Here is a 14,725-nt window from a genome sequence, read left to right on the forward strand (position 1 = left end):
TTTTCACTGGAAGGATTTTATACAATAAATATTCCATACATGATTTTGTACACGGCTTCCCCTTTCAACAGTGTTCCCAGGTTTTTAAAGAAAAGAACCCCAAACACATAATAAATATAGAGATCTATACAGCATTGGGGAGGAGGGGGAGAAGTTCTCCCTTCTGATCAAGGAAAAAGGCACTTCCGCTCAAAGTGTCCTACAGAAATCTCAAGAACGTTTTCCATCTGCCAACTGACTTATGCCCTTGCAAAAACATCTCCTCTGATTTCCAGAGAAGCGTCATTTTTTTTTTTTTTTTTGGAGTTAAGGGCATCTTCCAGAGAAATTGTTCTGAATTCTCTGGAATAAGTTTGCTATCTTTTATGCCACGGGCTGAAATCCATACCAACAGCCTGGTCTTCCAAAAGGCCTTTTCAAAGTTTTCTCCAGCAGACTTTGTGTGATCGGAAATGTCTTCTGAGCTAGTCCATGAAACATCCAACCTATCCATCATCTTCAAGCATCAACAGCTGCAACTCTGGGTACCGAACAAGCCCTATATGGTAGTTAAGACTCCAACCAACATTAAAGCATCCAAGTTCAGCCACTGGATGTCTTGTTGATCGGTTTTCCCTTAGAAGGAGATACCCCAGTAAAACCTTGGGAAGAAGTGCTAAACCGAAGAGTTTTAAGAGTCCATTTCCTAGGAAAAACCTAGTCAGTATCGAGTGTTCTCCTCTGCTGCTGTGACAATGGCATCCATCCAGATCCTCATAGCCTCTGGACTTGGGGCCACCATGCAAAAGAGACGGTCGTAGGTTTTGACACAGAAAGTCAGTTTCGGGTTGGGACTCTGCCAAAAACAAAAAGAGGAATGAATGGATGAATGAAAATAATGGGCTGTATTCACACAGAACCTCTTAACCCTCGTACTGAATTGACCCATACACCTGAATTAGAGTCATCTTTTTTTTTTCCTTTCTAGTGTTTTTGCAAAGGGAAGGCTCCACTTTTTCTCCTACATCAATCAAGTGTTGGTCCATTAGTTTCCATAGAAATTGACCAATTGATTTGTTACCCGAGCCTGACGTAGTGGACTGAGAGAGAGAGTGACTGGTCCAAAATTCCCCAGTTGGCTTTCATAACTAAGGCAAGACTAAAACTCACTGACTCCTGGTGAGTGTCCCAAACTCACCCAGCCGGCTTTCATGCTTAAGGCAGGACTAGAACTCACCATCTCCTAGTGATTGGCCCAAACTCACCCAGCCTGCTTTCATACCTAAGGTGAGACTAGAACTCACTGTCACCTAGTTTCTAGCCTGGTGCCTTCACCATTGTACCAAAATAATGTCAGGGTTCATATGCTGAAGCCCAAGTTAACTCAATGTGCTGACTCATTGCTATAAGCAATGCACATAAGCAACAACAGAAAACCTAATTAAGATTTGGATAGCTAATTGAATATGGTGTATCGATGCAATTGTAAGATTTATAACTGATGTTTATAACACATGTTGAGTGAAGATCATTGTGCAAAAACATAAATACTGTATTATTTTAAAGACTGGTTTGTTCGTTTCTTTTGTATGTTTGCATACAGCTGCCTCAAGGCAGTTCGCAGCAAGCCCATGAAAAACTCTTAGAAATAAATAAAAAAAATAAACTAAACTAGAAAAAGACCGCAAAGCATTACAGCATTAAAATGTCAAGATAAAGGCCCATCACAGAAGGCAGAAGCAAACGCAGCACTGTTAGCAATTGAAAACTGGCAGTAATTAAAACGGGGCTGTAAAAGGCAAAAAGCTAAATGTATAAAAACACTTCACAGGAAGGGTTAATACCACTTTATAATGCCTTGGTAAGGCCACACTTAGAATACTGCATCAAGTTTTGGTTGCCACGATGTAAAAAAGAAGTTGAGACTCTAGAAAGAGTGCAGAGAAGAGCAACAAAGATGATTAGGGGACTGGAGGCTAAAACAGATGAAGAACAGTTGCAGGAACTGGGTATGTCTAGTCTAATGAAAAGAAGGACTAGGGGAGACATGAGAGCAGTCTTCCAATATCTCAGGGGCTGCCCCAAAGAAGAGGGAGTCAAGCTATTCTCCAAAACACCTGAAGGCAGGACAAGAAGCAATGGATGGAAACTCATCAAGGAGAGAAGCAACTTAGAACTAAGGAGACATTTCCTGACAGTTAGAACAATTAATCAGTGGAACAACTTGCCTCCAGAAGTTGTGAATGATCCAACACTGGGAGTTTTTAAAAAGATGTTGGATAACCATTTGTGTCATGCCCCTGGTGGAGACTGACTCTGAGGGAGAGGAGGAACAGCCAACAGGGAGTGGGAGTGTGGCTCCAGAGGTAGTAGAGGAGGCTGGGGAAGGACAGAGGCTGGCTGAGCAGTCAGAGGAGGATCCAGGCCCATCCCCTATCCATCCTAGGTCACGCAGGGAGGAGAGGATCAGGGAAAAGCGAGGTCTACTCAAGAGGAGATTACCATGATCCTCCTCATGGCTTGCAGGTGGGAGCTATGTATATAAGTTTGCAACTGCGCAGTTAGAATTTGCAGGAGTCAATTTAGTGTTCACCTTGAAAGAGGTTTATCTTTGCTAGCGTTCTTCCCATGGACTTTTCTCGGTTATTTTCCTGGGGTTTATGATTAGTTATCTTGGTTTGCTTCGGAACTCTCATCAATGCGGTTTGTTTTGGTTTTCTGTTTGCCTCATTATTTACTTTTGTGACTTTAAACTATGCCCAATAAAACAGTGAAGTTAAGTTGAAGGCCTTACCGGACTTCAATATATGTTTTGGGTTTGGGGTTATTTTGAGAGACTACGGGTCATCACAATTTGTCTGAAGTGGTGTGGGGCTTCCTGCCTAGGCAGGGGGTTGGACTAGAAGATCTCCAAGGTCCCTTCCAATTCTGCTATTCTATTGTATTCCATTCCATTCCTATTTCTATTTCTATTCTAAAATATGTCTCAGGGGTTTTCTCAAGTGATGGCTGTGAAAAAGCCAAGATAATTGGTTTTGGGAAGGGAAAGAAGTATGCAAAACGTGACAACTTTTCTAAGGAATTCAGGGCAATTTGATCTTGAACCAGTTTCATTATTCAGTCACTTGAATTATGATGAGAGTATTTGGAGGTGGTGAGAAACTTTGCAGAGAGGGCAATTTGCTTATGGAAAGTACGACACATGGTTCCTGCCTTCTGCAATTAAAATTCCCAGGTCAAATTTAAGGGGCAAAAAGCTTCTGTTGAATAAATAGTTCTGGATAAAATTTATTACGTGTCAGATGATTCTCAAAAACAGCAAAGGACACTGTTTTGACTAAGTCAGTTCAAACTTCACGTCTCTATTCCCGGACATTATTCGGTTTATAGTTATACTCATAAACTATATCAGATGTTGTTTGCTTAGGATTATGACTTTGTGGGGGAAGTGGGGGAGTTGAAATATTTGAAAGGAAGGGACTTGCACACACAAAGTTGGATTGTTGTTCCAACTCAGCCTGGAGAAGCCTGCATTAAATAAAGATGGTGTGAACTTCTGGCTAGAAAGAACAAGCAGCAAAGCAAAATGAATGTGGGATGGAAATTAAAATGTCTCGGACTTTAGGAATTATGCAAAATAGAGCAAACTGACCTTTCCCATTCCAAAAAAAAGAGAGATTCAATTGGATGGTTTTATTGTTTATTTCTAGTGAAGAAATTTATTTGGTAAAGTTGCAAGGTTTACCTGACACAGAATTGGTTAAAATGTGAGTATTTAAGGGCAGTGGTATGCCCATTCTTGCTCAAGTCCAGTGAAATGATCAATGGCGAGAGAACAGTGTCAAATATAGCTAAGTTATCATTTTAGAGTGATAAGTAATATAGAAAGCTTAAGAACTCCTGCAATATTTAATTGATTGGCAAATGATATTGATAACATCCTTCTTTCTTATAAAACCAGCCTAGAATAGCTACTAATAAAAATCTAACATCATAGATAAAGCCATTAGTTCATGAAAATACACTAATTTCTCAAACTGGACAACTTTTAAGACATATGGACTTCAACTCCCAGAATTTCCCAGCCCACTGGGGGAATTCTGGAGATCGAAGTCCACATGACCTAAAGTCCCCAAGTTTGAGAAACAATGCACTAAAACTTCATACTATAATATATAATCCCATTCATCAACCGAGAGAGACAGAATTGAAATTCACAGCCTAAGCAAGCAGTTGTTAAAATCAGACGAGAGCAGAATTTTTAAATTTGAAGCATGCAGCCCAAGGTTGTGGGAATTTATTGCAAGATTTCTGGGGGGAAATCATTTTGGATGCTTCCACAGAATAATAAAACAAAAGCAAATTTTGTGGAGCAATTCTGGGAAAGGAAGCTTGGTCACTCACTCACTCACTCAGCCCAAAATGCTAACGGCCTGAATCAGTTTGGATCCCACACAGCCCCTCCCCCAGGTCTGCGTGGATTAAAAATGAGACTTTCAGCAAATCTCTACTCTTGGTACCTTGAAAGCACTGCGGAGATGATCACAATAAACCTCTTCAATGGCCTGGAAATAGATCACACCCTTAAGTTTGGTCTCTTCTTTGTCTGGAGGGGGATTTAAAAATAAAATCACAGGTCCATGTTAGCAAGTTGGAAAAGACAGAAAATGAAGGCCCAATGGATTCAATGAGAAATGGCTGAATTCATTGCTCTAATCTTGCCTTCAATTCAGGGGCTATATTCACCCAATAAGTTTAAACAGGTCAACTGAAGACCTACCAGCCACATTCGCACGATCTTTAGGTGTTTTATAGCATGTTTGCCTTTCTGCGGCTTAGCATCTGGTATAAATCCAAAGTATATCTTTTACTTTATGATTCGGTACATTATGCAAAACTAGAAAATGGAATGGAATAGAACAGAACAGAATATAATAGAAGCTGGAAGGGACCTTGGAGGTCTTCTAGTCAACCTCCCCGCCTAGGCAGGAAACCCTACACCACTTCAGACAAATGGATACCCAACCTCTTCTTAAAAACTGCCAGTGTTGGAGCATTTACAACCTCTGGAGGCAAGATGTTCCACTGATTAATTATTCTCACTGTCAGGAAATTTCTCCTTAGAGAAAGGAGTACCTTTCTAAACTGTAGGGTTTCCTGCCTGAGCAGGTGGTTGGACTAGAGGACCTCCAAGATCCTTTCCAACTCTTTTGTTATTCTAAATGTTAATGCATCCTTTCTCCTGATCCCTTAGATAAGCAGTGCATGCCAATGGAATGCACTGATGCTAAAACCGAATCTTCTTCTATCAGCAGCAGAGAGCACAACCTGGTGAAGAAGTAGCTACCTGTCTCGATTCCCTCCTCCCTCCCTCCCTGCCTCCCCCTCTCTCTCTCTCTCACCTGTGTAATACGCCAAGACGCGCTTCTGGCGATCAAAAGTGAACCAACGCTTCTTCCAAGTCTTGATCCTCCCGCCCATTTTGACTAGGTAACCTTTGCAAGATTTGCCAGTCACCCTCACGTGCTGGCAAGTCTCGATGCTATGCCCCGACGCCTCCAGATGTTTCCGCAGGTCAAAGGCAGCCGGCTTAGGTTCCCGGATCTCCATGGGGTTGTGGATCTGTAGGGCAACGAGAAGGCAAGGCTTAAAACCAGACCAATGTCGGTCCCAAGGAAGCCCTGCCTGAGCTGTGGTTTGTTTTTCCTCATTTGGAGGAAAGAGATTTTGTGCAATCTCAGCATTCTTCCTACAGGCCCAGGGAAGACAGGATAGCGGTGTTCCAATATTTGAGGGGCTGCCCCAGAGAGGAGGGGTGGGTGAGGGTGAGCCAAGCTATTTTTCAAAGCACCTGAAGGCCAGAGAAGAAATTATGGATGGGAACTGATGAAGGAGAGATTCAAACTAGAAATAAAGAGAAATTTCTGACGGTGAGAACAATCAACCCATGAAACAGAAGTTGCCTTTGGAAGTTGTGGGAGCTTCATCATCACTGGAGGCCTGCCCTTTGTCAGAAATGGGGTAGGGTCTCCTGTTTGGACGGGAGGGGTTGGACTAGATGACCTACCAGGTCCCTTCCAACCGTGTTAATCTAATCAGTGCCACATCGGAACAGATAGTTCCCTTCCTGTAACCTAAGCAAGTGTTCTAAAGATGAGTCTTCCATGGTCCTCACAGTATATCTTAGCAGGAGACCAGAGAATAAGCTTCTAAGCTTTCTAACTTCTTCTAACCTGTATCTTCACAATTTTAGATCAGGGGTCTCTAACCTTGGCAACTTTAAGACCTGTGGACCTCAACTCCCAGAATCCCCCAGCCAGCCATGGCTGGCTGGGGAATTCTGGGAGTTGAGGTCCACAGGTCTTAAAGTTGGCCGCCCCTGTTTTAGATCATTAAATCAACGTCCTTCAGATGCAAGGTGGGAATATGAGGATGAACAATCACCTCTAATGAAAACACTGAGATGAAAATGAAATCTGGAGGACACGCTCACCAGCATGCTAGGCCTGAACAAATAACGACATTACAGCCCAACCTGATTCACCCAGCACGCCAAGACAATGTCTGGGATTCCTCTCTAACCAGACAAACTTCCCAACCTCATTTTAACCTAGCCTAGCCTGCTAAGGAAATCCTCCCAGTGCAAAACCTGGGCATTTCCTAAAGGTTTCCCTTTCCAAATCAGCTCAAACTCCGATCTCCCGAAGGCTGACCAAATGATCGGCAAAGCCTATTGTACTCTTGGGTTCTTCTAGAGAAAGACGCCGATCTCCTTACCATGTTCGACGAGGACAACTCAATGCGCTTCACTTCTTCCGCTACTTTCTTCGCTTCCTGAAAGGAAAGACGGTTGAAGGCGGTTTGCGTGTGGTAAGAACAGGGGACAGGCAGTACCATCCCAGCTACTGCAGACATATCACCCCTCACCCCTCAAAAAAAAAACAAAAAACCAAGCATACACAAGAAAGACCACAAGGACTTTCTCTTCCTCCTAGACCAACTCTGGGATATTTTTACCCAGCATGCAGGAAGAGCCTTCAAAAAAGCCGACAGGGTGAAATTTGCAACTTCCTCATTCTCAAAAACATGTGAGAAGCAGATGAGAAGCCGGGTTACTCCGGTTTAGAGCAAAAGTTACAGGAGTGAGTCAGGAAGGCTTTGATGTGTTTATTCCCCATTTGAAACTTTGGGGCGATTAGAATGATCCTAACCCCGTTAGCCTCTCCTAAGGCCCTAAAAAACTGGCTACGTTCTCATGCTTGGGGTGCTAAATGTGTTTATAGCAATAGCAATAGCACTTAGACTTATACACCACTTTATAGTGCTTTACAGCCCTCTCTAAGCGGTTTACAGAGTCAGCCTATTGCCCTCCAAAATTTGGGTCCGCATTTGACCCACCTCAGAAGGATGGAAGGCTGAGTCAACCTTGAGCCAGGTGGGATTTGAACTGCCAAATTGCAGGCAGCCAGCAGTCAGCAGAAGTACCTTGCAGTACTGCACTCTAACCACTGCACCACCGAGGCTCAGTTAAGAGCCCCGTTTCTTGCCTGTATTGCTAACCGGTCAAGTATCTTGATCCTATGTATATTTATTTAATCCGGATGTTTTTAGTGTTTTTAATTGTAATGCATTGTCTGGATTGTAAATTGCCTGGAGTCATGGATTGAGATGGACAGCTATAGAAATTGATTGATTGAGTGATTGATTAATTGAATGAATGAATGAATGAATGAATGAATGAATTGAATTGAATGTCTGAAAGGTGCTTTTCAAAGGCAATTAGACTTTCTTGGTTTTGACCTGGATGATTGAGAATCTTCATGGATGGATGGATGGATGGATGGATGGATGGATGGATGGATGGATGAATGAATGAATGAATGAATGAATGAATGAATGTCTAAAAGATGCTTTTCAAAGGCAATTAGACTTTCTTGGTTTTGACCTGGATGATTGAGAATCTTCATGGATGGATGGATGGATGGGTGGCCGAAAGGTGCTTTTCAAAGGCAATTAGACTTTCTTGGTTTTGACCTGAATGATTGAGAATCTCCATAGATCGGTAATGGCGAACCTATGGCACATGTGCCACAGGTGGCACGCAGAGCCATTTGTGCCGGCATGCGAGCCACAGGCAAACTTACCTCACTGCACATGCATGCACCTCACAGCTGATTTTCGGCTGGTTTGAGGCCTTTTTCAGCCTCCCAGAGGCTGTAATACCGGAAGTAACGAAACGGGCCTATTATTCATCCTGCAAAGCCTGCAGAGGCTTTTTTCAAGCCTCTGGGAGGCCGAAAAAGGCATCAAACCGGCCGAAAATCAGCTGTGAGGCACAGTGCAGGTCAGGGGGCAGTGGGGGGAGCAGCAGGGGGGGGTATTGCACATGTATGCGCAGGGGGCATGGGGGTCACATGCATTGCCTTCTGGGTGCTGGCATGTGAGTGCGCACATGCAAGCTTGCACACAATTTTGGGCACAGGAGCCTAAAAAGTTTAGCCACCACTGCCATAGATAGATGGATGAATGTATGACAAAAACTCGACTATGGTCCAGGAGCTGAGTCTGCTCCTTTCAACCTCTTACCCTTTCTTGCAGCAATCGTTCTCGTTCAGCCATGGCTTCCCGCACCCGGCGTTCCATCTCTGCCAGTTTGGTGACACAGTTTTCAAGGCTGTTGGGAGAAATACCCAGTGAATGCCAATCAATCCACATGTACGTCTATGCCATATGGAAAGGAAACAGGCCCACTTATAGTCTTTGATTCATCAAACCATATCATTTTAAGATAGGAAGTGATCTTGGGAATTTAATCCATCAGGTCACTCGGTGGAAGAATTATGCACCTGCAGCATCCCTGAGAACTGTCTGAAAGTTGAGTCACGACAACTGGACTTACCTTCTTGTTGGTTTGAGATGCTTTGCTGGCCATCCAAGCAGCTTCTTCAGACTGAACAAGTTGGTTAGAGGAATCTGAGTAGGCAGAGAGTCATTGGAATGTGCCAAATCCTAAAATTCTAGGGTTTCCTGTACCAGCTGCTTGGATGGCCAGCAAAACATCTCAAACCAGCAAGAAAAATAAGTCGAGCTGTCGTGGCTCAACTTCCAGCCATTTCAGCCTGGATGATGGAGAATCTTCATTGACATCCCTACAGAGTTGATGATCTGGATTCTGCCTAAATACCTCTAGTCCTAGACTAGAACTAAAGCGAGCTAGTTAAAAGTTGAACAAATAGCATTTGGGGTGAGGGGTGAGAGGAAAGGCAATGTTTCTTTTTTCCAATAGGGCTTGCTGCTCTAGTCTTATCAGTCTGACATCCTGAGCTTATCTCAACATACACAGCCGCATGGATTCCTTCCAAGGAACATGGATTCCTTGGAAGCTGTGGATAGATTGACCTTTGGGGAGAGCCAGTTTAGTTTGACTGGAGAAGGCTGCAAAGGACGAACTGAACCAGGTCTTTGGTGTAAGTAGGCTGAAATTAAAGAAGGAAGACATCCATGGGATGAGAATGGGATCATGTGCTCACCTGTAAGCTCCTTGAGGGGTTGTTCCCACCTGCCTGGTAGTTGCCTGGCCACCCAGCAGCTGGTAAAGGGGTTTGTTGTAACGTGAGAATTGAAGGTTTGGACTTCCCAGATAATGGCCCTTGCTTCCACTGGAGAGTTGAGCCACCAGAAGACTGGGATCCAGAGCACCTGGAAGACATAAGTCAAGAGAGCATCAGCACCCTCAGAAGGCATCTTAAAATCAACTTCATTTTGGTCCAGTTGCTACTTTAAGCTTATGATTTCATGACTGTCCTCCTGACCTTGTTAGGTTTGTATTTGAGTAGTCAAACACATTTGCCTGCCAAAACTCTCATTCAATATTGACAATCAGTGAAGGAAGAATATTCAACACTACAAAGAATTTTGTGGCATCTCTCTTAACATCCGATGCTTGTATGGAACCAATAACATAACGCATCCTTCTTTTCCTAGTCTTTTTCTTTCTTCTTTCTTTCTTTCTTTCTTTCTTTCTTTCTTTCTTTCTTTCTTTCTTTCTTTCTTTCTTTCTTTCTTTCTTTCTTTCTTTCTTTCTTTCTTTCTTTCTTTCTCTTTCCTTTCTTTCTCTTTCTCTCTTTCCTTTCTTTCTTTCTCTTTCTTTTCTTTTATATACACTGAGAACATTTGAACCAAGACAAATTCCTTGGGTGCCCAATCACGCTTGGCTAATAAAGAATTCTATTCTATTCTATTTCTTTCTTTTTCTTTCCTTTCTTTCTTTTTCTTTCCTTTCTTTCTTTTTTCATTTCTTTTTATTTATTTTCTTTCTTTCTTTCTCTCTCTCCCCTTCCCTTCCTCCTTCCCTCCCCCTTGGAATTCCTGACTTTAAAAAAAAATCAAATTTAACAACTGAAAAAATCCTTGCGTTAAAAACTAAAGACATCTTGAGAAACTTGGCTACTCTGTGAGTTTTCAACCACCCTTCTTTGTAAAAAAAAAATTGTCGTATTTTTCATTTTGGTGGTCATCAGTGGTCAGCATAGAGGAAGTGTTCCAGGAATGGTAGTGGCAGTAGCTCCCACATGGTCCACCCACCCCAGTCCACGTGCTGAACCCATACCATGCATTGAAATGGGACGTTGAGGAGGGCGGGGTGGGACGCGATCCCTGCTCCTGCGAGGTAGACTGGCGGTCCGTTGCAGTCCAATCGAACCCTGAGAAGGGGAAGCACAGAATATAAAGGGAGTCTCCTTTAGCAGCAGTTTGGATGAGTAACCAGGCCTTCCCAGGATGCAATTTGTTTCTCCATCTTTTGTGGGTCTTTGATCTTGTCTTAATCTGTTCCTGAACTCGCTGATTAATTGAATTCTGGATGCCTCTCATGGAAACAGAATCCTGATCTGCTTCAAAATGCTAGCTTGGATCACACATCTACTTCACCCAGATCAGCTAATTATGAACAGTTGCAATGCTATACTGGGTTGCTGGCTGGGGAATTCTGGGAGTTGAAGTCCATATATCTTAAAGTGGCCAAGGTTAAGAAACACTATTCTATAGAAACTATTACTCTGTTCCTTTAAGACCCCTTTTTCCTTATGCAGAGTTAAGCAATGCAACTTTAGTATTAAGTCATGCTAAAACTTTTGGGGATTTCTCTGTTAAGCCTATTCTTCCTGTTTAGCATCTTTGGTCTGGGAGCAGTAATCATTTTTAAGATCATTAATCATTTTTAAGATCGTTGCGCTAAGTTTACATGTTATTTTTTCAGCTGTTTACAGTAATTGTTTTTAAACATTTGGGGAGGACAGAGGCAGAAAGTTCATGGAAGAACATTCACATCCCTTAAACATTATTTTTAATGGTAACCCAAATCAATGTAAGGATGGTTTCCATTGTTTTTGGTAGCAGAAGCCAGCAGCTGGAATGGAAACCTCAAAATTCAAAATTCTTCTTTATATTCTATTATTAGATATTGCAAATATTCCCTTTTGAAATATTCCCAGCAAATGTTGGTAATCTAGGGTCAATTCAAGCTTTTCCAAAAGCTTAAGTATTGTTCAAATATTGCCATAATATATATGTTTCTTTTTATTTTATCTTTTTTTAAATTTCCTGAATAGCAAACATCCATTAAAAGTTACCAGGGATAACAACAAATCTATTTTAACCTTGGTCAAATAAGCCAACCTTATATTCTTTTACCTTTAACAAAGATCAAGATTGTTAAAAAGTAAAAGGAAAGAATACTGTTGTCGTATGTTTACTGTATTTCCTTGGGTACAGGATAATTGGTCCAGGGGTGGGACCCTACCAGCATAACAACTGGTTCAGGGAGAGCACGCATGCACGCTACCAGCTCCGGCAAGCATTCATCAGCTGACGAGCGGCACTCAGCAGTGCCACGCAAAGCAGCCGAGGAGGTAAAAGCATAGGATAAAAGACAGCCTAAAGCTCAAGTGGGCAGGTGGGCCAAACAGACGACCAAATGGTCATTGCAGCGAACCGATTTGGTGCCAGCTGCTCTTCGGAGCTATCAGTTCTATAGAACCGGGCCAAACCAGTAGCATCCCACCCCTGAATTGGTCCCATTACTCACAGGCACCAAAAAGACTCTGTCTGTCAGGGCTCCGGCAGTTACTCCAATTAAATCATGAGCCTCGAGCCACGCTCCCAAAACTAAAGAGGATTTATTCGAAGGTACCATTCTACGTCCGGCACTAACCTGGCTGTAGCCAACTCTGAGATATATAATTCACTGTCACCCTTGATCCTGCTTTACCCCCCACCCCTTTGGGTGTATCATCCAATGAAAAACGTCCATAGCCACGAGTCATCAATCATGCTCTCCAGTTAGATTTTTTTCGTGGCAGAAGCTTCAGCCATCTAATCAGTCTTTGAAGAAAATTTGAATGGAATGTACTTTCGATTCCACACTGTTGCCTGCTCTTTGAAACTCCCCCCCCTTCTTTCTGTTGTCAACTATAAAAAGTGTATACAAAACGTTTTATGAGTTGACACTGACACAGCTACTTTTGATATAAATTCTTTAACCATAAGTTTTGTAATACAGGTAGTCCTTGGCTTACAATAGTTCATTTAGTGACTGTTTGAAGTTACAACGGCACTGAAAAAAAGCGACTTACGGGCGCTTTTCACACTTTCAAACCGTTGCAGCATCCCCATGGTCATGTGAACAAAATTCAGCCATTTGGCAACTGACTCATATTTATGACGGTTGCAGTGTCCAGGGTCACGTGATCAACTTTTGCAACTTTCTGACAATAGGGAAGCCAAACTCACTTAACAACCATGTTGCTAACTTAACAACTACGGTGATTCACTTAACAACTGTGGCAAGAAAGGTCGTAAAAGGGGGCAAAACAAGTGTCTCATTCATTTGGGATTCAATTGTGGTTGTAAGTTGAGGACTAGCTGTATTGCAGCTTATGGAAGCTTTTTTGAGAGGAAAAGCCAACATATGTCTATGCAGATTCTCAGTCTTCCAGATCATGGTTGTTCCAAAGGTGCTTTTTCAAGAGGCAACTGGACTTTTTGGTCCAATTGTCTCTTGAAAAAAACACCTTTGGGAAAAACCAACATAGAAATCCGCAATAAAACGGATCAATAAATGTTGATTAGGCACTTTCTCTCAAAAGCAACAGATATAATGGGAGAAAAAAAAATACCACACACAATACAAATCTTAATTTTCTGGAAAAATTTCAGCACATGTGAAAGGACAGCACTGAAAATTAACCCAAGCCAAAGAGGCAAGGACATACCTTGACAGAACTGCAGACGGAAAAGACACAGGAGGACGAATCCGACTGGTCGGAGCCCAAGACAATGACCTTCCGATCCGTTTTTTGGGTAAAAGTCAGCTGCAAGGAAACAGACACTTATCAATGTGAGCATCACTGCTTGGAAGAAGGGTGGGTATAGAACAGGGGGCCCCAAACTTGGCAACTTTAAGACTTGTGGACTTCAACTAGCTGGCTGGAGAATTCTGGAGAATTCTGGGAGTTGAAGTCCACAAGTCTTAAAGTTGCCAAGTTTGGAGACCTCGGGTTTTCCAAGTATGAAATGCCAAATCCAAGAAAGCCCTTCAGATGTTGCTGAACTTCAACCCTGGGACATCTGGAAGTCCCCGCCATCCCCATTCTCGGGTCTAGAGCCAAACGAGCATGAGAAGGGACTTAAAGACTGAATTTGCTTAACTGTGTTAATCGAGGCTAAAAAGGCGGCTGGATTCCTCCTATTGTGGGATTCCAGTTCTTGTATTGGCACCGGGTCATAAACTTAGAAAGTGTATGCTATGAGAACATTGGGTTTTTACTAGTCCAGGTATAAAAATTCAGGCCTATCCTAGCAGGGTTTTCCCCTTTCATAGGACCTGACTGCCTCTTCTACATCTTCACATGCTCTTCCCACAACCTGTGAAGCAGCTCAGCTAAAACCCCTCGCGAGCTTCGTGGCTTTTTGACATCCATGCAAACCAATTCTACTACTTTCCTAGTAGTAAGGTTGGGAGAAAAGGATCAAAGGGGGAAGAAATGTCGATAGCCAGGAATGTTGCTGCTTTAACCCACTTCTCAACATTGCAAAATCCCACCCCCTTTTTTTCTTCCAATTACAATACCAGAACAGACTATTCTGTCGTATATTTCTGTGTTTTTCAGCTCAGCTAATTCGGCAGCACAGCAGATTGCCGCCCCTCCGCTGTCAGGGATCTGACAAATCCACCCCCGTTCAAATCATAAGTTTCTAGCCGCATCTCTCAGAGTAAACAAAAAAGATTTATTAGGAGTGAACAATGCCGGCATTGCCTGGGTGCAGCCGACACTAAGGCACATCATTCATTTCCCCCTTGACCCTAGTCTTTCCCCCAACCTCCTGGATGTATATTCTCCAATGGGACACATCCATAGCCAAGAGTCATCAATCACGCTCTCCAGTAATAATCTTGCGCGCCAACAGCTTCGGGATGCCTAGCAATTATCTGAAGCATTTCAGGAATGCACTCCTTTCCCCCACTCCCTGTTATTATTATTATTAAAAAATAAAACTCATCTACAGTGAAGTCACTTGACTGAGCTTTCTCCAACTTCAGTGTTTCAATGCCCCCCACAAAAGTTGTGCCTGTTAAAATTTCTACTTGCTTTGATTCATTAAAACCATGAAAAAAGGGAACGGGGTATTATTTTTTTTCATCCAGACATGCCCTAATGGGCAGAGTCTACAATGTCCTTCTGAATCT

The 14,725-nt window shown here is 42.7% G+C and overlaps 1 protein-coding gene across 6 annotated transcripts in view; it reads right to left on the minus strand.

Moving 5' to 3' along the window:
- PHLDB3 (pleckstrin homology like domain family B member 3) overlaps positions 1-14,725 on the minus strand; it is a 49,138-nt gene continuing 34,413 nt past the window's right edge. For all 6 annotated transcript variants that reach the window (XM_087971064.1, XM_087971063.1, XM_087971066.1 and 3 more), the window contains 8 exons: positions 13,251-13,349; positions 10,589-10,682; positions 9,510-9,678; positions 8,566-8,653; positions 6,757-6,813; positions 5,382-5,601; positions 4,500-4,585; positions 1-835 (listed from right to left, as the gene is read on the minus strand). In XM_087971064.1, coding sequence (XP_087827190.1) covers positions 701-835; positions 4,500-4,585; positions 5,382-5,601; positions 6,757-6,813; positions 8,566-8,653; positions 9,510-9,678; positions 10,589-10,682; positions 13,251-13,349 — 948 coding nt within the window. In that variant the 3' untranslated portion in view covers positions 1-700. The remainder of the gene's footprint in view (positions 836-4,499; positions 4,586-5,381; positions 5,602-6,756; positions 6,814-8,565; positions 8,654-9,509; positions 9,679-10,588; positions 10,683-13,250; positions 13,350-14,725) is intronic.

Source organism: Notechis scutatus, chromosome 8 (assembly GCF_049901735.1).
Source record: "Notechis scutatus isolate UNSWTSFEM ecotype Mainland chromosome 8, rNotScu1.2, whole genome shotgun sequence".
Classification (NCBI taxonomy): domain Eukaryota; kingdom Metazoa; phylum Chordata; class Lepidosauria; order Squamata; family Elapidae; genus Notechis; species Notechis scutatus.